This window comes from Stegodyphus dumicola, chromosome 4, assembly GCF_044657685.1.
Source record: "Stegodyphus dumicola isolate Sdum_Otavi_A_Nest chromosome 4, ASM4465768v1".
Classification (NCBI taxonomy): Eukaryota; Metazoa; Arthropoda; class Arachnida; order Araneae; family Eresidae; genus Stegodyphus; species Stegodyphus dumicola.
In genome coordinates this window covers 52,461,698-52,487,043 of record NC_140771.1, presented here as the reverse complement: position 1 = coordinate 52,487,043, position 25,346 = coordinate 52,461,698, and the positions used below count along the sequence as shown (strand labels likewise).

At 33.6% G+C, this 25,346-nt stretch overlaps 1 protein-coding gene across 1 annotated transcript in view; it reads left to right on the top strand.

The window, feature by feature from the left end:
* Positions 1-25,346, top strand: part of LOC118202383 (mitogen-activated protein kinase kinase kinase 11-like) — a 64,137-nt gene that overhangs the window by 10,687 nt on the left and 28,104 nt on the right. Inside the window, exons 2-4 of the mRNA XM_035374555.2 lie at positions 11,623-11,803; positions 16,590-16,738; positions 24,845-25,020. Of these exons, the coding sequence (XP_035230446.1) occupies positions 11,623-11,803; positions 16,590-16,738; positions 24,845-25,020 (506 nt within the window). The remainder of the gene's footprint in view (positions 1-11,622; positions 11,804-16,589; positions 16,739-24,844; positions 25,021-25,346) is intronic.

Sequence of the window (25,346 nt, the reverse complement as noted above, 5' to 3'; positions counted from 1 at the left end):
CGTCACCATACGCAACTTCTTTGCCTTATTCATAGCCTCCATTTTACCATTAAATTCTATCAACTATAATAATCACCAAGATTTTTATTCAACAATTCTATTCAAAACTGGAAAAATGAAAAAGGGCCTACCTCGAATTTCTTCGCGTTAAATCCTGGCTTTTCAGTCATGAACTCACTAATTTTCTTCGTCCATTCTTCATCTTCACAAATCAAGTCCGGTGTCACCAGAAAAAAATGTACGTATCCAAATGATCAGAAGGTTGTTGATGCTTGTTCCTTGATCTATTGCACCAAGATATTTTACTGTACATTTATTTACAATTTATTTACAAGTCGTATGCCACCTGGCATGTTTACAAGCGTTATGCCTCCTGGCATGTACATGATAGACATATTCTGCCACCTGGCATGTGAATTGATACATCATACTAGTTTTCTGCCACCTGACAGATACGATGCAATTACCTCAATTAGCGGTAATACGCCCGACATTTTGGCGTGTCCGCTTCCCTTACGTTCCGTAACGCAACTAACTTTTTGTGCGGTGCGCCCTCTGGGCACAAATCACCGCAATCACCGAGGAGGCCAAAACACCCTGTATATTCTCAATGTATATTAATTTGAATTATTTCATTGGTTCAGATTTGGTATTGGATGTTAGGAAAAAGTTACAATTTACAATGCTTAACCATTTATTTCCCAAGAGGCATTGGTATGAAAACAAGGCGCCTCTATGCTATCGATCTGTTTCTCATTTGAATATCTCTGTCTAGAGAGAGGACAACAGAGGAACTCTAGGTGTCACTTACAGGCACCAAAGACCAAGGCATTTACCGAATACCTTTGTAGTAAAATTACGTGTTGGGTTGGGAGAGGGACAAAGTCATCTGACCTTGTCAGTGACGTGCTGGAGTACGTCTATTGTCCTCTCTCTGACCTTATCTTTAGAGTCGTATTTGGCTGTACTTAGTTTACTTTTAATTGTTTGTTTTATTAAAAGGTTTCCAAGTAATTAATTATAAATATTCTTGAAAAAAGTTGTAAACCTGGCTTAAAAACTACTAATGCTGTATCAAAATTTGATATCATTCCAAATATGATCCAGCACCACGCTTGAATTTGCCGCCCGGGCCACAGGCCCCGGCTTGCCCCACCCCCCCACCTAGATCCAGGACTGTGCAAGTGCGGCATTTTCAAAAAAAGAAAATGTTGAAAGGTATTTGAAAAGCATGCATGGAAGTTTTGATACAGATTTCCCATTAAAAAGCAAATTGAGTAGACAAAAGTTAAACGAATTTCAATTTTAATTAATCAAGAACAACAAACATATTTTATCAAACCGAATACTATATGTAAGGCTGCAACCGTTGCATCTTTTTGTCTGAGTCATGTTAGTAAAACATAAGAAAAATGTCGGAGATGATAAAAGAAGTGTTTCTGGAAGGCAGTGATTAATTATTTGATTCATTCAAGAACAAAAATGAAATTATTTCTGCAATTAGACACACACAACTTTTTCCATAGAACTGTCACGCGCCGCATAGAAATGAGGAATTCTGATTTGGCTGATCATTTGACCAAAGATATCATTAACTGTATTTGCTTTTCCTTGCAGTTTGAGATGTCTATAGACATGTTTGATAGTTCTCAACTTTGCATTTTTATAAGAATGGTTTTTAAGGATATGAGCTTAAAAGAAGAATTATTAGCAGTATTACCTCTAAAGAAGAAAACATGAGGTGAAGATGTTTACTGCGCCTTCAATAAATACATGGAGGAGAAAAAAATTCCAATTTAAGAACTTGTTTCAATGGCAACTGATGAGGCTCTATCAATAACTGGCTCATTCAATGTATTTTTGGTTATGTGTATCAGAGGCGATGACTTACCGCATTTCCTTTCTTATCATTGCATTATTCACCAACAGGCCTTCTGTTATAAAATTCTAAATATGTGTCATGTTATGAGAATGTGTATGAAAATTGTGAACTCAATTTGAGTCAAAAGTCTTCAAAGAAAAATATTTCAGGCCCAACTAGAATAAAACAAATCTAATTATGGGATAATTGTTATATCATGCAAATGTTCGTTGGTTAAGTTGGAGTATATTTTTACAAAGATTCAAGGACCTACTACAAGAGGTAAAAGATTTTTGGAATCAAATGGTAAAGCATATGTTGAACTTGGTGATGGCATTTGGTTGATGGATTGAGCTTTTGTTGTTGATATATAATGAACTGAACTTACAATTGCAACGAAAAAATTCAAACAATAGAACTCATTGGATTTGTTAATACTTTCAAAAACAAATTAAAGCTAATATCTTCCCGGATAATGAAGAATGAACTAAAAAATTTCAAAAATATTCCCGATGTGTTGTCTAATAATAGAGGTACCTTAAACAAAGAGAAATATTAAAACTTCACTCTGAACTTGAGAGATGTTTTCAAGAATTTACTAGACTGATACAATTGTTACATTCATGTGTTACCCATTCGGCAATGTTGATATGGAAGAAATAATTGAAAATATGAAATATATATTCTCCTTCAAAATGACATAATTTTAAAAGCGTGTAGTTCAGAACTTAAGAATAACTTTTGGAAGCTAAAAGGCGAAGTAAATTATACTAATTTTAAAAAAAAAGTAGCATTTCATTTAGCATCGTTCTTTGGCTCTACCTATTTGTGTGAAACTGCATTTTCAACAATGGACATAATTAAGACAACGTATCATTCCCATCTCACAGATGACCACTTAGAGTTGAGTGTAAGATTAGCAGTTATTAATTATATATAATTAATTGGCAGACAATACGCAGCCTAATTCTTCTACTAACTATAAGTACGAGAACTATAGATGAAAATAATTTATTTTTTAATGTATTTTGAATTGTTTGATAATAAATGCATCATTTGAAATTATTATATTTGTGGCTATTAATATTATGTTTGTGTCTTGCATTTTGCTTTAAGCGTGGTTTTAAAAGAGTAGTTTTTTTTAGGTAGAAAAGTACAGATTCTGTATTTATTATTGAGTTATAATAAATATTGTAGAACTTTTTTTTTAGCTCACCACACCTATGCCACTGGGTGGACCGCAACACCTTGAAAACATTTAGAAGTAGCCCGTACCCTGGAAAAGTCTGCCCATCCCTGCTTTAGATCATGAATGATTCATTATTTCATATATTTAATTTTAAAATTTCTACATGCCATCTTGCTAGATTTAAACTGATCTTAAAGTCAGGAAAAGTCCAGATCTCTGACTTTGTACTTAATGTAAGTAAAAATCTGATCGCATTTATAGTAATGTGATAAGAACATAAGTATTTTGAAGCTCCAAGAAAAGCCCCTCATATGCACATAGCGAGAGTCGTGTGTAATAATAAGCTGCGAAACATTCATTATTACATTAAACATCATCATTAAATCATTACATCAAAACATTAAAATTTTTCTTTGTTTGAAAAATGTTTGAAACTTCTTAAAATGATGTTATTATCAAAGAAAAACATTAGCTGAATACATGTGCTTTTTTTTGGGGGGGGGGTTGTGATTCATTATTTTGAATTGAAATTTTAGTCCTCTGATATGTTTATAGTGTAGAAAAAATTGTGAATGGTTTTGGAAATATATATATATATATATATATATATATATATTTTTTTTTTTTTTTTTTTTTTTTTTTATGGTTTCAATTTTTAAATTGGTTGCTTATAAACCAAGGAGCATTGACTATTTATCTAAGGGGCTTTATTTTTGAATTTGAATATTGTAGAGTCTTCCCCCAGCCTATTCCCATATGAGAGAGGCTTTAAAAGTAAGGCTTGACAGATTATTGTTTTGTAAAATATTCTAATATGAAGAGAAAGACTGCTATATTTTCCAAGAAGAGGTCTTAGGTCACCTCTTGAAATATTGAGTTTATTTTTGAGTTGGCAAACTAATGTCTAAAAGTGAGTTTGTTGTCAAGTGTGATGCTTAGCTAAATGACTTCTTCAAATAACATATGAGTAGATGGTAAATTGAATGAATGACCTTTCAAATACAATGACATTTGATTTGTTAACATTAACTGAAATTCTCCAATCTATAAACCATTCCTCTAGCAAATCCAGATAGTGCTGAAGTTGTACAGTGAATTTTTCAGGTGTTTTTCGGCCTGTGTCAGAATAGCTGTATCAACAGCAAAGAAAGTTAATTAAATTGTAGTGGACTGGGATAGTATAAGTGTATATATTATATAAAAGAAAATATGCCCAAAGGGATTTTTTTTTTAACGTTTTGTGTGTTACGTGTGTATTTATTTATTAAGTATCATGCTCATTGCACTTAAACCATAAAATTCAATTCAACAGCAGATCGCAAAATATTTTTTAAATGAGCGTATCTTCAGAATTTCCGATACACAGTTTCGTGCGCTGAAGATAGAAATGTTCCCCCCCCTCCCCCGTACAGTGTTGCATTAGCTCGTTTTGAAATCTTTTGAGTTTGTTAATCAAAAAGTCATTAAAGTGTTACGAGATATGAAATCGTTGCTAAAACAAAATCGAAATTTCATGGCTCTAAGTACAGTTGTTTTATCAGTGTGTGAGATATATCTATACATTTATGCAGATTCTTCATTATTTAATTTCTTTAAATATAGGAGGGCAATAATATTTGGTGACAACAATTTGAAAAGTGAAATGGACATTTAAAGTTTTCTATGCAAAATGCCAAAACAAAATTAATAGCCCATCTGGCCTAATAATAAACTTAGAACTGAATCTTAAGGTATGCTTGCTTTAATGGGCCTCTGTGAGAAGTATGCATTTCCAGTATAGATGCTGAATGATATCTTATAGAGAAAAGATGAATAAGTTTGAATAAGATTATCTGAAAAATTTGGTTTGAGTAATTTATAAATAAGGCTACAATACCAGTTGCGGTCAGTTGCTTTTGCAACATCAAGACAGACTACACCTGTGAATACTTTGCTATTAAAGCCTTCAGTTACCATGTTGGCAACATGAGTGTTATGTTTTACTTTAAATCTAAATTGCTCAAGTGATACAAAGAAGGAAGGTGGAATACTAGTTTGAAGTGTTCGCTGCTAATCACTTTTATTCCAAGCATTTAATAAATGATGATTTGAGTATAACAAATTGTGATTTCAGTTTTAAACTTATTTTACTTTAAACCAGTAACTAATAATTAATCTATTAAAGAGCTTAGTAAGCTTATTAGTTGACAATATGGATAAGTGCTATTTTGATTTGGTTTAAGAAAAATAATTATACAGTCAAAAGTCGTTAATTTGGACACCCATAATCCGGACCTCAAAGCTAAAAACTTTCTGTGCATGCGGCGCGTTCACACATGCGCGTATGCGTTTACGCGGGCATGTAAGACCTTTACGACTGTGCATATGCGCGTGCGCAAGTGCAGAATACGTTTTCGCGTGCGCGTTTTATGTATAAGGGACGGTGTAAGCTAATTATCTATTTCAGTTAATTGCGTTGATGATTGCGTTGTTCCTTAATCTTCGAATTGGATCCGGCTTATTATTTTTTGCAGACTGTAAAAGCAATTTTATAAAAGTAAAATTGAACTTTCGATTATGTCAAATAGAATTTCGATGCTGGAGCTCCCAAAGGATCTACAAAACAAAAGTATATTTCGATGTCCATCAAACAAAAAGTGGAATTGCTGCAAAAAATGGATAAAGACATGAAGAAGGTGGCAGAGAGGTTAGTGAAAACGAAAAAATTTCGATTGCAAAGTTAGTCGGTATTCTCGGCACAGCAATTACGGGACTTTAACAGCGGAACTTTGTAACTGAACAAGAAATTATGTCTGTTTATAGAATTAAAGAGAAAGTATTATCACATAAAACAAAGCAACTTAAACAACTTGCACTGAAAGAAATGTTTAATAAAGTAAACAAATAAATATTAAGCTTTTTTTTTTTTGTAAATTTTGATACCCTTTAGATCATAATTGTTCTTTATTTCATAAATTACGGTTTCATATTTTTAATTTTAGAATTTCTGCATGCCATCTTACAAGATTTAAACTGATGATCTATAATCCCGAAAAATCGATAATCCGGAATCGCCGAAGTCCCGAAGAGTCCGGATTAACGACTTTTGACTGTAATTCCTTTTTTCCAACAAATACGAGTGATAAAGTTTGAGAATGACCTTACTAAATTTTGTAATGCAAGTGATACCTTTTAGTGGCATATTTTTTAAAGCTGTATATTTTTATATTATCCTGTGTACTTGCTTTAAGAAGTTTGAGTTCCCTTGTAATGTTCTCTACTAAAGAAGTTGAGACAATAAAGGGAATATTTGTTGGTGAAGGAGTGCAAACCTATTCGTGAACTGTCTTCTTAACATGTGTAATTAAGCTAACATTGTAAAGTGTTTGATTACATTGAAATGATGCTTTAAGGTTGTCTTAGCTTTGTCTTCATCACTGTAAGCAGGCCTGGTGATGCCATACAGGGAATTATCTTCAACTAGGAAACTGTTTAAAATGTCGGTCCATTTCTGCTGTTTAGATTCACATATATCATGTATGATTTGGTTGTTTAAGGCCTTGTATTGTCTTTTAACCGCGGAATCACACATAAAAAATATCGGTACTATTCGGTTTCGAGGGCCGTAAAAAAATTGCACCGAAAATGTACGCGCAAAAGCTCCAAATCTAGCGTACGCGCTGATTTCAGATTGCATAAGTTAATATAGTTCTATATTTCTTAAGACGCCATTGAAATACTAGTTTAATTGTTAAATCCTTTTCTGATATCCTATGGATTTAGCAGTTTGGAAATTGCCCACGACGAAAACTCGGCAATAGAATTTTGGGTAAAGTGCAGAATCACTCACTGCTTGATGCATTTTTAAAGAATTGCACATACTCGCTATCCATGTGCACATCAACCTATTTTCACTTAAAAAAAAATCCTAGAATTGCACAAAAATGGCACTGCACACATCCTTGACTTTATCTATGTACACATCGACCTATTTTCACTTTAAATGTAAAAGAAAATTGACAAAAATCTAATTGTTTTCACCCTCGTAAAAAGCACCAAACAAATAAGTGAGCGATTCTGCACTTTACCGAGAATATTTTCAAAGAAAAGACATCATTCATTATAGAAAATTACGTTTGAACAACCAAGATGAAATTATGCTTTAGCGATAAGTTGGTAGCGAAATAGCGATGCAGCCATCCATTCAGTTATGTTTAGCAATTTTTATATAAATTATTATAATGATCTGAAATAGTTATTACTCTTATGCTTCCATTCAGTCGTGTTTAGCCTTTTTCATATAAATTATAATAATAAAAATGTATTATATGAAATTAACCTTTCATCTAAATTAAAACATCAATATTAAATAGTTATTTACTATTATACTTCCTTTCTTGCCGCAATTATTAGGGTTGCCGAAATTATTTTTGGCAGCATTGGCATGAACAATAGTTTGGTGATTTTTTACAGCCCTCGAAACTGAATCGTACTAAAATATTTTTATAATGGATATTTTTAGGATTCCTGATAAAGTGTTAAATGTTGCTATACATTTTTTAAATCTTTTCTATATTATTTATTAAAAAATGACAGTAACATTTGATGGCAACATCCTTTTATTTGTGTTGCCATAAATTTTTACATTTTCTATATTCTTTAAAAAAAATAGGGGTTGATAACATTTTATATCAGCATTTAAAAAGTGGTATGGACAAAAAAGTAAGGTATGAGTGTAATAGAACTTTCCTCGTCGGTTGAAATATTTATTGTAACAGGCAATGAGTGTTTGGCCACCATCCTCAAAGCACTCTGCCACCAAGCATTTTATAAGGAATGTGGTGATGGTAGCTAGTTTTTAAGTAATTTTCATTTCTTAAGTCTTTAATTTACATGATTATAGATTTCAGCTGCACTAAATTTTCACTTAGTGGTAAAGTTTCTAAACACTGGGAATTCAACCTCTGTTCGTTTCTATGCAAATGAACTGACTCCATGGGTGTTTTTGTGATTTTTCTCATACGTAACATGGATACAAGCCAGTTTCTCTTAGAAAATATTCCACAACAGCATCCTCTTCCCTTAGGCAGATAACTTTCAGATACATTGTGTTAATCAAATAAAGTGAACCATGATTCTTTCTGTTAAGCATATGCTGCACATTTTATCTGCTTTATTTATATAAATCATACTGAGGAAATTAAATGTGGAATTAAAATAAAATCTTGCATTGATACGTTTTCGTGAAAATATTTTTTTAATGTGGTTTCTAAATTGAAGCTTCGACTGAAATAAGCAAATTCCTTCTTTGGTATATTTATCATTTCAGAATTAAATTTAAAATTTGGGAAATTTTTATGGAGGAAAATAATGGAATCTACCAGACACGTAAAAAATGCGTTCCAAAAACTCATTAATCCGATTTGAAAAATTGAATCAATGAACCAAAAAAGAAGTGCAGTAATGGGCAAAACAATTATCAGGAAAAAGAATATGAGTTTTTTTTTTTTTTTTTTTTTAACTGAGTAAAATTGGACAAGATTTTCTTTCACCTAGCTTGATTTTAAACTTTATATATGTGGTAAACAAACAATGACTTGAGAAATGAAACTAAAGTACGATCTAAAATATGCAATTTGGAAATTTTCTCTGAAGTATAAAAAAAGTGTATAAATTAAGGCTTGGATTGTAAAAGATCAGAAAAAAAACTTGTATGAAAAATTTGATTGATTTTTCTTATTTTAACTTCGTTTTAACAAATCAGTGGACAGTATTTTAAAAGTTTTGAAACTGAAAGAATTAATTTATGTGGTGTTAGAATTCACCATCTTTTCTAACTTCATTTTAACAAATCAGTGGACTGTACCTTGAAACTTTTGAAAATTCAAGAATTAATGTGTGTTATGTTAGGATTTACTATCTTTTCTCTTCTTTTCTTCTCACATCTTTTCTCTGCATCTTACTACTGAGTCTTTTAAGAAAATCAAATATAGCTTGAATTTTGTCAGTTGTTAAATTTGATAATCATTCCAACTGCGCCAGGGCCAGCCAATAGCTGGTAATTAAATTTGAAGGAAACACAGGATGAATTACCAGAGTTTTATGGCAGTCATAGTAAAGTCGTAAAACGGTGGTAATGCGTACTGACTTCTTTTTCGTTCAGCTGAATGCATCACTGTGTGCAGTTTTTGTATTTTTATGTATTGTTGTAATATAAGTAATACATTGTTGTGTGCTAATGGATTGAATGCTCACAGAGCCAATGATAGCTTGATAAAATTTGTTTTCACAAAAGAAAAACTTTACAATTCTGGAACTTTCCACAGAAGCACTTGCATAGCTCTTCTCACTGTTACGGAGTACAATTAGTAGTTATGCTTCATACTACTAAGAATGCTAAACACAACACACTGCAAAGTACAACCAAAAGCAAAGCTTGTATGGAGATCTCAGTACTCCAAACTCTTTGCTAAACTACACAACTGTGAAGTGGTGCTCTGTCAAGTTTTATATATTTTTCTGCTAGCTGCTGAGAAATCTAATATACGGTCTACCGGAAAGTTCTGTCTGTTTTTGAAATAAAACAAAGTACAAATTTTTCATACCATCAATAATCTTAATTAAATAATATAATTGCCATGAATTATTAATGACTTTTTGCCAGCGTGAGTGTAGTTTGTATATTCCATTTTTGAAAAATGTTGTAGCTTTTGATGCGAAAAATTGAACCATTACTTATTTGATATGTTCTTCATTTTTTTAATATTTTGCCCTTCAAAAAATTTTGTAAGGACAAAAACAAGTGATACTCGGAGGGAGCTAAGTCTGAGGACTATGGTGAATGCGACAGGATTTTCCAGTTTAGTTCCACAATTTTTTTAAGAGTTCCCAAACAGCAGTGTGGTGTGGCCTGGCTTTGTCATGATGCAGTATGATGTCCTTCCTATTGAACATCGCCAGCCTCTTTTCTTGGAATGCAGTCTTTAAATTATCCAACTGCTGACAATACTTCTCTGAATTGAGCTTTTATTAGGTTTTTAAAAGCTTATAATGTATTGGTCATCGAATGTCTCACCATATACACAACATTATCTTATTCAGAGTCAGATTTGGTTTAGAGGTGGAAGAGCTAGGTTTCGGGGGTTCACAGTATGCCCTTTTCCTTACGATGTTTTTGTAGGTAATCCACTTATCGTCCAGTTCAAGAAGGGCTCGATTTTGTTCTGAGCAAGCAGAGGTGTGCATATAATGACTCGATCATCTTAATTCTTCTTACTTAATTCATGTGGCACCCATCTTAAATATTTCACATCAATCCTATTTTCCAAATATGGTTTGAAATGGTTTGCTAAGCTGAATTAAGCCTATCTGCAATCTCTAACATTGTCAAAAAAGGATCTTGCTCCAACACGATCTTAACAATATCATCGTTGATGGTTGCCCAGAATGTGGCTTGCCAGGAAGATCGAAATCACCTGTTTCAAATTTTTCGAACCATCTTCTGCATGTCCTATCAGAAACTACCTTCACCAAACACTTTCAATAAATTTCTACATGATTCTGTAGCATTTTTTCCTTGTTGAAATTCGTATAAAATACAGTGGCGTAAGTGAACTAGCCATGGGTACACTATTACTTCACACTTAAGACTAAGGTGAATCAGCTTTGTTTTAGTTAATTTGACACTTCAGTATGTATACATTAAGCACTAGAAATAGAGAGCCAAATGTGCACCAAATAAACATGTACGTACGTGTTGAAAATTGTTGTCATAGAAACAGACAGAATTTTCTGGTAGACCAAATAGCTTCCATTTCTTGAAATAACTGGAAGGCGTATATGGTTTAAGTTACTTATAAGGGCTGAATATGGTTGTTGTAACAACACATAGGGATGAATTACATTTATTCAATTAAAATACCAATTATAGTTAGACAGGTTCTAGACCAAAATGTTGCCAATTTTGGCGATTTCTGGTCAGATTTGTGCTGATTGCAATAAATTGGTCAGTTATCAGTTACTTGGCGATATCTCGCCAATTTAGCTAGATAGTTATTTACTCAGTGTTAAATAGACTTGCCCTGTAATCTTATTTCTATTAACAGAGCTTCATTTCTTATGACTTTTCGTGTAACATTATGCAAAAGCTACTGCAGTTTCATATATAACTTTACTTAAATTATGTACTAATTATGTACACAAAATTTATAACAATATGATGAAGTTTGCGGTAGGAGAACCTCCATAAAGGTAAGTCTTCTCGCAGTAGACAGTCCTGATGTGATTTGCTTTATTTAATAAATTCAGTCCAAAACATTAGCTGTTAGTGCTTAACAACAAAATTGTCATTAAAATATTTATGAACTGTTTGTTGGACAGTGGACTTACTTTATTCTATCTTATTTCACTAACACTTTTTTAGCTACTGTAATGCTACTGCCAGGATGATAAGTTTCATATTTCAATGTGAAAATAGATCTTAAAAAGCATATTGTACAAGATACATAAGCATTTGTTTAGCTTAAACTTTCTTATTATAAATTCATAGCATAAAAATAAAATAATTATAATAAATTCCAACTTTTCTTTACAGTACTTCTAAGTGAACCTGTGGGCATCAATGATTTGCAGAATAAAACTCTGAAAATCACAGATTTTGGTTTAGCAAGAGAAGTGTACAAAACCACAAGAATGTCTGCTGCTGGGACATATGCGTGGATGGCCCCTGAGGTTATCAAGTCCTCAACTTTTTCTAAAGCTAGTGATGTATGGAGGTATAAAACTATTGTATTTAAACACTTTTTTATGTATTTGGAATTTTTGTATACAAATCAACAAATTCAATGTTTACAAAGAATATTTTTAGTCTAAAGAAAATATTTTTAAAAAAGGCTGAAATTGATCAGTGCACTTCTTATCCTAAAAAAGCATTTAGAATAAAACATAATGAATTTTTAATTTTCAAATGGCCATACAAATGACAAATTTCAAGTGGCAGTTTTCTAATTCAAAAATTTCATTTTTATTCAGAAATACTCAAAAAGTCAGTATTTGTAGATCTTTGAGACAGCCACAAATAAATTTCATGCAGTGTTAACTTTAATGGATTCTAATAAAGCAACCATTTTTTATTCACTGTTTTCTTCACTGTTTTTGCATGTGCATTTTGTCTTGTTTTGTGTTAGTTTTTCATATTCAGGTCTGTGTTATATTATACTATTATTTTTTTTCATCTATTATTTACATTTCATGCATAAACATAATGGTCTGTAATTTTGTGCATGCATTTTCCTTGTATATTATTCTTATATTTTACATGTTAGCATCTCGTATTAAGTTCTACGTCATATTTAGATTTCATTTGCTTTTTTTTTTATACATTTCCGTTTTACCTGCGCAGGCAGTGAAGTCGCCAATAATGGTACAACTGATGCCAAATGGAATATCCTCGCTGGTAACCTTTTACGACTCATTTTCAAAACACATCACAGACATTTTTTATCAGATTGATTGTTTCTTTTAATACTGGCATACAATTACATAGAATTTTTAGCAGATAGTTCATTTCTAAGACCATCCATGGTAAGTCAATTAGGATGCAATGACACCACTCATCCAAAGGCGAAAATATAGAAAAGGCAAAGAGTTAAATTCATCGGTTCTAATGAGAAAGCACTAACGAAATAAAGCACTGCGGTTTTACATAATTTCTGAGTAAGCTATTCATTCAAATTGAAATAATTCTTGATTTTAAATTTTTATTCAAAATTAAGATTTAACTTGAAATTAATGTAGATAATTACTGAGAGAATTAGATTTTTGTAGCGTAGTTTACGTGAGATGAGATCACTTGTAGTCACATGAAATGAACTGCCAAATCAGGATGTTGAAAACATAATAAATTCTTAAATTAATGTCTTTTTACAAATCTATTGATTTTATTTATTGGCATTTTACAAAATTTTAAATGGTATTAAAATGTTTATGCCTTCAGAATAAACAAATTCCTAGAACTAACATCTGTTAACATTTTTTATATGCATACTGTATGTTGTCACCAATAAAGTCTGCTTGGTGAAATCTGCACTGGCGAAATGGAAAAGTACTCCTTTTTAATTTATATTTAATCTGTAAACATGTTAACTAATTTCAATTTTCCATCAATCAAGAAAGATATTTTTCTGTCCCTCCAGTTAAAGAAAATTCTGTAACAAGCTAGATATTATGAGAACAGTTATGAAATAAAACTTTACAGTGAATTTATATAGATGGTTAAGTAAACAGTGCTTCAGTTAATGGAGCTGCTATTCAAAGAATATATGGAAAATGAACCTTGATTACCTCATTTCCGTCCACAGTTCCATGTATAGAATGCATGTCAATGAGCTTCTTGTTTGTGTAGTGATTCATATCTCTCAAAATCTGCACAGGGAGTAATGATTTTGACCAGAAGAAAATACTTTTATTTGCTGCTCAATGTGCCATTTTTATACATATGTGCCATTACAAAATTTGCTTATTTTGACCTTTCTACCTGCCTTTATATTTTTGCCAGATATTTTTTAATCCCCTTTTATATTTTAGTGAACTTTCTTATCAAAATTTTTTTATTTAGTTGTTTTATTATCTGTTTCAGATTTTGTAAAACTTTAGCGAATTTTTAATTGACAAACTCAACAATTTCAAAGCGAGCAGCGGCAACACTGTATGAAAAAATGTTTTTATCTTCAGCATGCGAGACTGTGATTCAGAAATTCTTAAGATATGCTCATTTTAAAATTATTTTGTGATATTGCTGTTGAACTGAATTTTATGGTTTAAGTGCGAAGAAGATGATATTTAATAAATAAAGGTAACCCACAAAATGTTAAAAAAAAAACGCCCTTTTGGGCATAATTTAAAATCTGAAAGCTTTCCATATTTTTTTCTTTTAATTATTTTGTTATTGCTAATAAGAATTTACCTTGATTGAAGCAGATGGGTAAATATAGTCTTTTCTGCTCACATTGCATTATGTGTTGTGGTACAATTTTTGTTTCAGGTGTGTGCTAAGAATGGAAAACCCAAAAGCTCGTTTTCATCGTATTATCTTCTTTTATTTAAAAAAATGGGAAAATGCCAGTCAGACTGCTCATGAATCTTGTGCTGTATATGGACAGAGTGATGTTCTGATGGCACAGTTCGAAAGTGCTTTGAGAAGTGCGGAAACTTCAGCTTTGAAGATGATATCTACTCTGGATGACCATCTTTTGTAAACAATGACCTATTAAAAGAAGATACCTCTAAAAATCCACAGTAAATATATTCCGGGAGCTATTAAATAGACTAAATATTCTGAAAAGTACAGTGTACCATCATTTAAAGAAGACTAGGTTCTTTCTGATTATCTGCAGCCTCAATGAAAACTCGCAAAACTTATTACTAACTTTTGAGAGCCTTCATGAACTCATTGGTGACATATTTTTCATCAACATAATATGGAAAAAGCAACAGTCATTTTCAATATGGTGGTGTACTAAGAATTCCATACAAGATCAGTAAAGTTAAAAAAAGCAAGAAACATTGGTAATAAAATACTTCTCTTTTTCACAAATTTTGTCCTATTATGGCTGTTTATCAACCCATGTACAAAGCAATCTGTTTTCATTTAACAAAAAAAAAAAAAATCAGATAATTGCACTAAATCAGTTCCATATAACTTCTGCCTTGCTCGCAAGTTAAAACAAACCTGTGCTGCATGCACACGTGTTGCCACATGAATACTTTTTGATGACATACTACTTTGCCTTATGACTATTACTTCCTGACTTTTCAGCTGGAGTGCAAATAATCAACAGGTACATAAGTCCCTACAATGTATTAGTAGCTTTAATAGAACAGAATATTGCTCAAATTTCAGCATGCATTTCTTATCCAAAACAAAGTAAAGAGGCTTTTTAGGTGTTTTATACTATTTGCACATTAGAATGCTTGATGAAACCTTATAAAGATGCAAATTATCTTCACATTAGAATTTATTTAAGACAAGTTTTGCAAGTCTGGAAATATAACAACATTTCCGAAATTGAAACAGTAGGAGCTTTTAACATCGTACCCTCCGACGCCTGTCTGCTTATCCTCTTCTCGAGCCGTGCCACCACCTTTCTCCTTTGTCTTCATCCAGTGCACGCCTTTCAAGAAATGTAGTCCGGTGATCGCTACAGGCGTCATTTTTGAAATGGCTCATTACCTAAAATAAGAAGCAGATGCTATACAGTAACGTTAAAAATCATGTGATAAGACAAAAGAAAAACATTTAGGGGCTGTATGTAATGTTTTGTGTATGGTGGGACTGCGAAGGAGTTGTATGTTAAAAATAGTTGCCACCAAATCGGGAAATAAATTTGGAAAAATACTGTTCCAAAATAGCAGTTTAAAAGCAGAAATCAAAGGAAAGCATTTAAAACTGATCAGTCATCATGGTATCTTCTGTCATGACAATGCTTAGCCTACATTTGGGTGAACTGGCACAGAGATTTATTAAATATGGCTGGAATATTTTGTTCACTCCTCATGATCACTGCACCTTGCTGCCTCAAATTTTTATCGCTTGTGGTCACTTCAAAACTCTCTTAATGACCTCTAGCTCACTTCTTTGGAGGCTGTCAAACTGCACCTCAATAACTCCTTTATAAATAAACCTAATGACTTTTAAAAAAAATTCTCCAGCTGCCACAGAATTTTCAGAAAGTCATAGAAGAAAATATAGATGTTAATGTAATGGTAAACTTTATCTCTGACATAATATGCAAATATTGAGTAAGTAATGAAAAATTAAAACATAAAAAATATGGTTTTAAGTTATGATAAAACATTTAGGCAGATTCACAAAGTTCACTAACTGGGGGCAAAGCTATCATTTTGGCATTATGTTAAAATCATTGATTATTCTCTTTGCAGGTTTCAAATAAATTAACAATATAAGTTTGCTGTGATCTTAGTTTGATTTTCCTGACTGTGCATAGTTTTGACAGTTTTGTCCACCCTTCATAAATAAATGTAGTTTTATAGAATTGAATTTTCATTTAGTATAATTTTCATATTTACATATTTCATTTTTACTAATATTATAAGGCCCCCAATAAAATTTATCTTTTATAGTATTTCAGGCATTCATAATTATTGTCATAACATGTTATTATTTTTAATTGTGTTATTCTTTTAAAAAATTACAAATGATCATTTCTGTTGACAGTAAAATATAACCCATTGAAAACTGACAGAAATATTTTTAAGCTAGTTTAAAACTCCTGAAAATAAAGAAATAGATCTTTCTGCTAACTTGTATTAGTTATTCTTAAGGTAACTTATATTAAAAATTTGTAATTATAAAAAACTTGAAATATTTTCAATTACATACTAAACTTTATTTTCTTAGCTAAATAAATTGGTATACTTAGAAGCAAACGTAGAGTAGGTACATTTGGTACTAAAAGTTAAATGAAATTCTTTTATAAGTATTGACTACATATTATTTGTGTACAAAGTCTTTTAAAATAAAATTATCTTTAATGTTTATAGCTATGGTGTACTTTTATGGGAGCTTCTGACTGGAGAAACGCCATATAAAGGAATTGATGCTTTAGCTGTAGCTTATGGAGTTGCCGTGAATAAACTTACACTACCCATTCCTTCAACGTGTCCACTGCCATTTTCATATCTTATGAAAGGTTGGTTGATTAGTTCATTAAAAGTTTATTGCACAGATGAAAATTCATTCCCAAAAAGAGCTTAGAAAGTAATAATAAACATTGTATGAATACCTGATATTTCCTACTCTGAAGCTGAAATTAAATATAAATATCGCCAAAAAAAAGTGGTAAATGTCTAAATTAAATAAATGCCAATGTTGAATGGAAACGTAGAAGTATTACATTAAATAAGGGTCATTACATTAAATAAATGAATTAATAATTGACAGATATCGTAATAAAAAAAATTCTCTTGAGTGACTTTAATTATTTTATCAAACAGTACAAATAGTAACTCAAATTTATATTTATCCTAATTATTAGCAGAAGCTTAGTTATGCTCTCTGTTTAAATTTTAAATAGAGAATAGATTTAAACTTGTTAATAACCTTTGTTATCCATTTGTATTAAAACTGCAGAAATATGTGTGAAGAATATGTAAATAGTTCTTGAGTCATTAAGTTATATCGATGCAGGAATGTGAAAAATTTGCAGTGCGCTTGCCAGGATTCATACTCTGGATTTTGAGTGGGCTTCTGGTTATGCCAAAAAGGCCATGCAGAAAGGTGGGAGAAAATACCTTATCTAGTTTTTATCTCTAAGCTTAACTGATTTTTTTAATGTATTTTTGCCATTTAAAAAAATAGTTTTTTATAAAAAATAGTATGTGTGCTTTATTTAATAATGTATAATAATTATTTTTCAGAAAATATTTTATAAATAGTTTCAGAGTGGTTTTGAGTGTTGAAGTTGTAGTTTGCAACCCATATTTACGAGGGTTGGAACTTTAATAGTGGCAACTATTTATTTACAAGGAATACAAAAGTGATTCATGTCACCATGTTTTACAGTCCTTCAATATAGTCGCAGAATACCTGTAGCAGCGCCTGTTTTGTTGATAGTTTGAATGGACCGGTCTACTGCCGCAAGAATCTCAGGAACAGTTAGGAAGCGAGTGCAACGAAGTGGTTCCTACATCTTAGGAATTAAGTCAGAGTCACAAGGGCTTAGATCTGGAGAGTATGGTGGTTGGTAAAGCACTTCCCAGCCCCATCGCTTGAACAAATCAGTCACAGCTTGCGCTGCATGCGGCCGAGCATTGTCATGCAAAATGAGAGGAGCGTTCTGCAGAAAGTGTCGCCGTGTTTTTCTCAGAGCTTGTCGGAGATTGTGCTCCAAAAATGAGCAGTAATACTGCGCAGTGAAGGTCTGCTGGGGAGAACGGTATGCGTCAGGATGACACCATCACAGTCGTACACGAAAATCACCATAACTTTCACATTGCTGGGGTTCTGACGAAATTTCTAACGTGGTGGTGACCCGTGATGACGCCATTCGTTTGATTGGCGTTTCAGTTCTGGCTGGTACGATCAGGCACAAGTCTCATCCAGCGTAATGATACGGCGTAAAAAAGCATCTCCTTCGCGCTCATAGCGCTCCAGGTGGGTTCGGGCAGCATTGTATCGTAGCCATTTCTGCATTTCCGTCAATTAATGCGGAACCCATCGTGAAGCAATTTTTCTCATGGACAGCCGTTCCTTCAGAATGTGCAGCACAGTCGTATGCGCTAATCCTGTTTGTCCAGCCAGATGACGAATCGTTTGGCGGCGATCACTGTCCATTAGTGCGGCAACAGCTTGCACGTCTGCATCGGTGACACTCGGACGACCTGGCCGCAGCATGTCTGCCACGTTTTGGCGTCCTCCATTGAATGCTTTCACCCATCTTGCTACGGTTCTGTAAGGCAATGCAGATTCCCCGCAAGCCTCTTAAAGCCCTTGATTACACTGTCGTGCTGTACAACCTCTGGCACATTCAATTTTCATCCAACATCGTTGTTCTTGTTTTGAAAACATGGTGACAACACTTACTTTAGACCGCGGGCTAATACAAGGATCCCTTCTTCGCGTCACTCCGCATGCGCGTGACGTAGGCAGGACGAGTCTTTTTGCTGAGAGTTAAGGTAGGTATGTAGTTCACGTGTGGTATACGCGATATTCTTTGGTTTTGTTGCGTAGCGTTTTTTCAGCTGTGTTGCCACTATTAAAGTTCCAACCCTCGTATTTTCTTAATATGTCTGATTTGAAAATGAAATAAAAAAATTTTCACTTGTTGCATAATAACTGTAATTATGAATTCATATGTAGATCTCTATGTATTCTTAGTGAAAGAGAAACATGCTAATGTAAAATTTAAAATTTGACATAAAAAGCAACTTTAGTTTGGCATGCATTTTGATTAAAACTGTATTGATATTAGGAGCAATTACTCAAACTCTATTGATATCAAGCTATCACATTCCTTTCAAGAATGTCAGAAAACGCAGAGCCAAAAACATTTTTGCCCCTGAAGAAGAACTTCTGTCTGATCACTCTGAAAATCGGGTGTTTTCATTGCTTTTTCTTATGTCCAACAAGCACAAGCCAGCCTTCTATGAAGACTGCCCTCCTGTTAGGTAGACACATTTGTGTGCTATACCATAATCATCTGAAAACCATTCTATCGTAGGTTATATACTTCTCTTTTTTGTATTCCAACCTCATCGACAGAGCTCATTGACATTAAAAATAATGGCATACTCTGGTTCCTGTTATAGAGGCTCTAAATGGAACTGTGTAAAGCCATACTGTCACCCGCAGACTGTAAAGAAGGAAAGCAAACTCCTAGAGCACTCTTACCCAGAAACAGTGTATTTTGTCACATAGTTTAAAGAGAGCCTTGCTGTGCTATAAATTTAAGGTTGCATTTCTTCCCCTAATCTATATGTATTATTTAAAAAAACATTTTTCATTTGAATATAATGTTAAAAAAATTAATTCAAGTAGAAATCAAACAAATTTATTTTAAGAAATGCATTGTAGTAAATATAATGCAGTATTTATTATTAGAAAAGTTATTTGTATATTATCTCCAAGGAAAAGAAATTTAATTAATGCTATGAATTCTAAGAAAAAACTTTCCAAGTAAGTATCCAAAGTTATTTATATCTATTGTAGTAAAAAGTATTTAAAATCTGTAAACAAAAATTCTTTGATCATAAAAATCCCAAATATTAAATTCAAAATACAAAGTACTAAAAAAGTAGCTATTGTTATTGATCGCAGATTAATTGACTTGTCAAGGGGAACAACTACTATCAATTAACAATAACCAAATTAAGTAAGAGTGTCTTTTTTCAAATAAGTATCAAATTAGTAATTTTGTAGAGTTGGTTTATAAGTGAAGAACAATAATAAATTATTAGAAAGATATTGGTCAATTAAAGCCAAAAAAAATTTTTATCATAAATAAAATCTAAAATAAAAATTAGTAATAATTTAAGGTATACGTTAAGAACTGAATTAAACAATATCCTTATTTTAAAAGAAATGTTCCCCAACACTCCCATAGTATTATAAAAATACTTTAAAAAATTATCAATATTTCTACAAATTAAGATATATAAAAGAAGCCATAAATAGAAAAAAATGTATAATGAATGTATTATTTTAGATTAAAACTTTTTCTATACTCAAACTCAAAATCAAATGTAAAATGAATATATTATTTTATATTAAGACATTCTTTTGTAATCAAATCCAAAGTCGATAGTTAAAATAATATTCATTCTTTCTGATAAATTAAAATGTTAATTTCAAAATCAAAAGTACAATTAAAATTTATATATTCCTTTATATTAATATGTTAATATAAAATAGCTGTTTACATACATATTAAGAACAATGCCAGGAAGGGAATTAAAATTAACTTGCTTGTCTGCAAAATTTAAAATGAAATGGTAATACATGTAAATGTATTCAGTGTTGGAATGTAGTAAGGTTGCTGTAATAAGTGGTTGGCAAACTGATGTTCTCTATTTGAGATATGGTAGCCTTAAATTTGGGAGAAAATCTTACTGTTAGTTAAAATTGTAGTCAGAGACTAGATTTTTTTTTTTATTTATTTATTTAATTAAACAAAAGAAAATAATTGATTCTTTTCTGAAATGGTCTAAAAAAATACAAAGAAGAAGGAGGTATCGTCACGGATAGAAGGCTGTTTACCAGACTGAGAGAAACATGAAATAAGTCCATTAATTAGTAACAGACTAGAATACCAGAAAACATTTTGTAATTTGCATTATTTACAAAATTTTTTTACAAATCTTTAACTAACAGATATCCAACTTATTCTGCCTTTTAAAGGTTTACGGATAAATTATCATAACTGTATTAGTTAAAAAATTTAAACACAGTATTTAACACTTACTTTCTTGAGACAGTAGTTTATAGATTTATCTGGTAATAAATTATTTTTAAGTGCTTGAATTAGTAGTAATATTTTGTATTGAATATCAAGTGCATCGGTAAAAATACTTTTGAATCGTTGTATTTGACTAATGACTGTGTTGCTGATTACTTTTATGGAAATGTTCAGAGTCCAATTAATTGTTCTCCAAAAATGAGCAGCAATACTGCGCAGTGACGGTCTGCTAAGGAGGAACGGTTTGCGTTAGGATGACACCATCACAGTTGTACACGAGAATCACCATAACTTTCACATTGCTGGGGTTCTGACGAAATTTCGAACATCGTGGTGACCTGCGATGACGCCATTCGTTTGATTGGCATTTCAGTTCTGGCTGGTACGATCGGGCCCAAGTCTCATCCAACATAATGATACGGCATAAAAAAGCATCTCCTTCACGCTCATAACGCTCCAGGTGGGTTCGGGCAGCATCCTATCGTAGCCATTTCTGCATTTCCGTCAATTGATGTGGAACCCATCGTGAAGCAATTTTTCTCATGGACGGGCATTCCTTTAGAATTAGCAGCACAGTCGTATGTGCTAATCCTGTTTGTCCGACCAGCTGACGAGTTGTTTGGCGGCTATCACTGTCCATTAGTGCGGCAACAGTTTGTATGTCTGCATCGGTGACACTCGGACGACCTGGCCGCAGCATGTCTGCCACGTTTTGGCGTCCTTCATTGAATGCTTTCATCCATCTTGCTATGGTTCTGTAAGGCAATGCAGATTCCCCGCAAGCCTCTTGAAGCCCTTGATTGCACTGTCGTGCTGTACGACCTCTGGCACATTCAATTTTTATCCAACATTGTTGTTCTTGTTTTAAAAACATCCTGACAACACTTTCTTTATTACTTATTAGTTGCAAATTTAAAGTTCCTGGTTTTGTCATAGAGTTTTATGTGTGTGTAGTTAACTATTCGAAAATCTAGAATTTCAACATTTTGTGAAGAATTAGTTTTATTAAGAATGAGGATTTCGGAATAAATTTGGGAATTTTCTATTTTGTTAAAATTATTAAAAGTGATGAGATTATCAATGTATCTGAAACTATGTGCATATACGAGGGTTGGAAATTTAATAATGGCAACTATTTATTTACAAGGAATACAAAAGTGATTCATGTCACCGTGTTTTACAGTCCTTCAATATAGTCGCTAGCATTGTGTACAACCCGTTTCCAACGATGTGGAAGTCACAGAATACCTGTAGCAGCGCCTGTTTTGTTGATAGTTTGAATGGACCGGTCTACTGCCACAAGAATCTCAGGAACAGTTTGGAAGCGAGTGCCACGAAGTGGTTCCTTCATCTTAGGAATTAAGTCATAGTCACAAGGGCTTAGATCTGGGGAGTATGGTGGATGGTAAAGCACTTCCCAGCCCCATCACTTGAACAAATCAGTCACAGCTTGCGCTGCATGCGGCCGAGCATTGTCATGCAAAATGTGAGGAGAGCTCTGCAGAAAGTGTCACCGTTTTTTTCTCAAAGCTGGTCGGAGATTGTTCTCCAAAAATGAGCAGCAATACTGCGCAGTGACGGTCTGCTAAGGAGGAACGGTTTGCGTTAGGATGACACCATCACAGTTGTACACGAGAATCACCATAACTTTCACATTGCTGGGGTTCTGACGAAATTTCGAACATCGTGGTGACCCGCGATGACGCCATTCGTTTGATTGGCATTTCAGTTCTGGCTGGTACGATCGGGCCCAAGTCTCATCCAACATAATGATACGGCATAAAAAAGCATCTCCTTCACGCTCATAACGCTCCAGGTGGGTTCGGGCAGCATCCTATCGTAGCCATTTCTGCATTTCCGTCAATTGATGTGGAACCCATCGTGAAGCAATTTTTCTCATGGACGGGCATTCCTTTAGAATTAGCAGCACAGTCGTATGTGCTAATCCTGTTTGTCCGACCAGCTGACGAGTTGTTTGGCGGCTATCACTGTCCATTAGTGCGGCAACAGTTTGTATGTCTGCATCGGTGACACTCGGACGACCTGGCCGCAGCATGTCTGCCACGTTTTGGCGTCCTTCATTGAATGCTTTCATCCATCTTGCTATGGTTCTGTAAGGCAATGCAGATTCCCCGCAAGCCTCTTGAAGCCCTTGATTACACTGTCGTGCTGTACGACCTCTGGCACATTCAATTTTTATCCAACATTGTTGTTCTTGTTTTAAAAACATCCTGACAACACTTTCTTTATTACTTATTAGTTGCAAATTTAAAGTTCCTGGTTTTGTCATAGAGTTTTATGTGTGTGTAGTTAACTATTCGAAAATCTAGAATTTCAACATTTTGTGAAGAATTAGTTTTATTAAGAATGAGGATTTCGGAATAAATTTGGGAATTTTCTATTTTGTTAAAATTATTAAAAGTGATGAGATTATCAATGTATCTGAAACTATGTGCATATACGAGGGTTGGAAATTTAATAATGGCAACTATTTATTTACAAGGAATACAAAAGTGATTCATGTCACCGTGTTTTACAGTCCTTCAATATAGTCGCTAGCATTGTGTACAACCCGTTTCCAACGATGTGGAAGTCGCAGAATACCTGTAGCAGCGCCTGTTTTGTTGATAGTTTGAATGGACCGGTCTACTGCCACAAGAATCTCAGGAACAGTTTGGAAGCGAGTGCCACGAAGTGGTTCCTTCATCTTAGGAATTAAGTCATAGTCACAAGGGCTTAGATCTGGGGAGTATGGTGGTTGGTAAAGCACTTCCCAGCCCCATCACTTGAACAAATCAGTCACAGCTTGCGCTGCATGCGGTTGAGCATTGTCATGCAAAATGTGAGGAGAGCTCTGCAGAAAGTGTCACCGTTTTTTTCTCAAAGCTGGTCGGAGATTGTTCTCCAAAAATGAGCAGCAATACTGCGCAGTGACGGTCTGCTAAGGAGGAACGGTTTGCGTTAGGATGACACCATCACAGTTGTACACGAGAATCACCATAACTTTCACATTGCTGGGGTTCTGACGAAATTTCGAACATCGTGGTGACCCGCGATGACGCCATTCGTTTGATTGGCATTTCAGTTCTGGCTGGTACGATCGGGCCCAAGTCTCATCCAACATAATGATACGGCATAAAAAAGCATCTCCTTCACGCTCATAACGCTCCAGGTGGGTTCGGGCAGCATCCTATCATAGCCATTTCTGCATTTCCGTCAATTGATGTGGAACCCATCGTGAAGCAATTTTTCTCATGGACGGGCATTCCTTTAGAATTAGCAGCACAGTCGTATGTGCTAATCCTGTTTGTCCGACCAGCTGACGAGTTGTTTGGCGGCTATCACTGTCCATTAGTGCGGCAACAGTTTGTATGTCTGCATCGGTGACACTCGGACGACCTGGCCGCAGCATGTCTGCCACGTTTTGGCGTCCTTCATTGAATGCTTTCATCCATCTTGCTATGGTTCTGTAAGGCAATGCAGATTCCCCGCAAGCCTCTTGAAGCCCTTGATTACACTGTCGTGCTGTACGACCTCTGACACATTCAATTTTTATCCAACATTGTTGTTCTTGTTTTAAAAACATCCTGACAACACTTTCTTTAGACCGCGAGCTAATACAAGGATTCGTTCTTCGCGTCACTCCGCATGCGCGTGACGTAGGCAGGATGAGTCTTTTTGCTGAGAGGTAAGGTAGGTATGTAATTTACGTGTGGTATACACGATATTCTTTGGTTTTGTTGCGTAGTGTTTTTTCAGCTGTGTTGCCACTATTAAAGTTCCAACCCTCGTATGAATATTAAATCATTGTAGCATAAATGTATATATGTTATCTTATTACAGGTTGTTGGAACCCTGACCCTCATGCTCGGCCTACATTTGTAAACATATTACGTGAACTGGAGGCAATATCACGCTCATCCTTTATGAATACACCTCAGGAATCATTTCACTCTGAACAAGAAAAGTGGAAATGTGAAATAGAAGAAATGTTTAACGAACTGCGATGCAGAGAAAAAGTAATAAAGCCATTTTGGCATTTTCAATTATTAACAAAAAAAAGTTGTTTCTGTAATTTAATCTGAAGATGTTTAAGGGGCTATGTGAAGTCAAATTTTACAGGAGCAACAAAAAGCTATACCATTCCTCACAAGAATGTCTTAAAATGTTTTAAAAATGCTGAATTAGGTGGATTCTAGTTACAGGAATCTTATACTTTTTTGTTGTTGACTTTTGTCACACAGCCCCTTTTTGCATCTTCTCATTCAATTATTTCATGTGAAATGTTTGCCCACTTTGAGCATTTAACTTGTCTTCTTACTCTTTAAACTGGATAAATTTTATA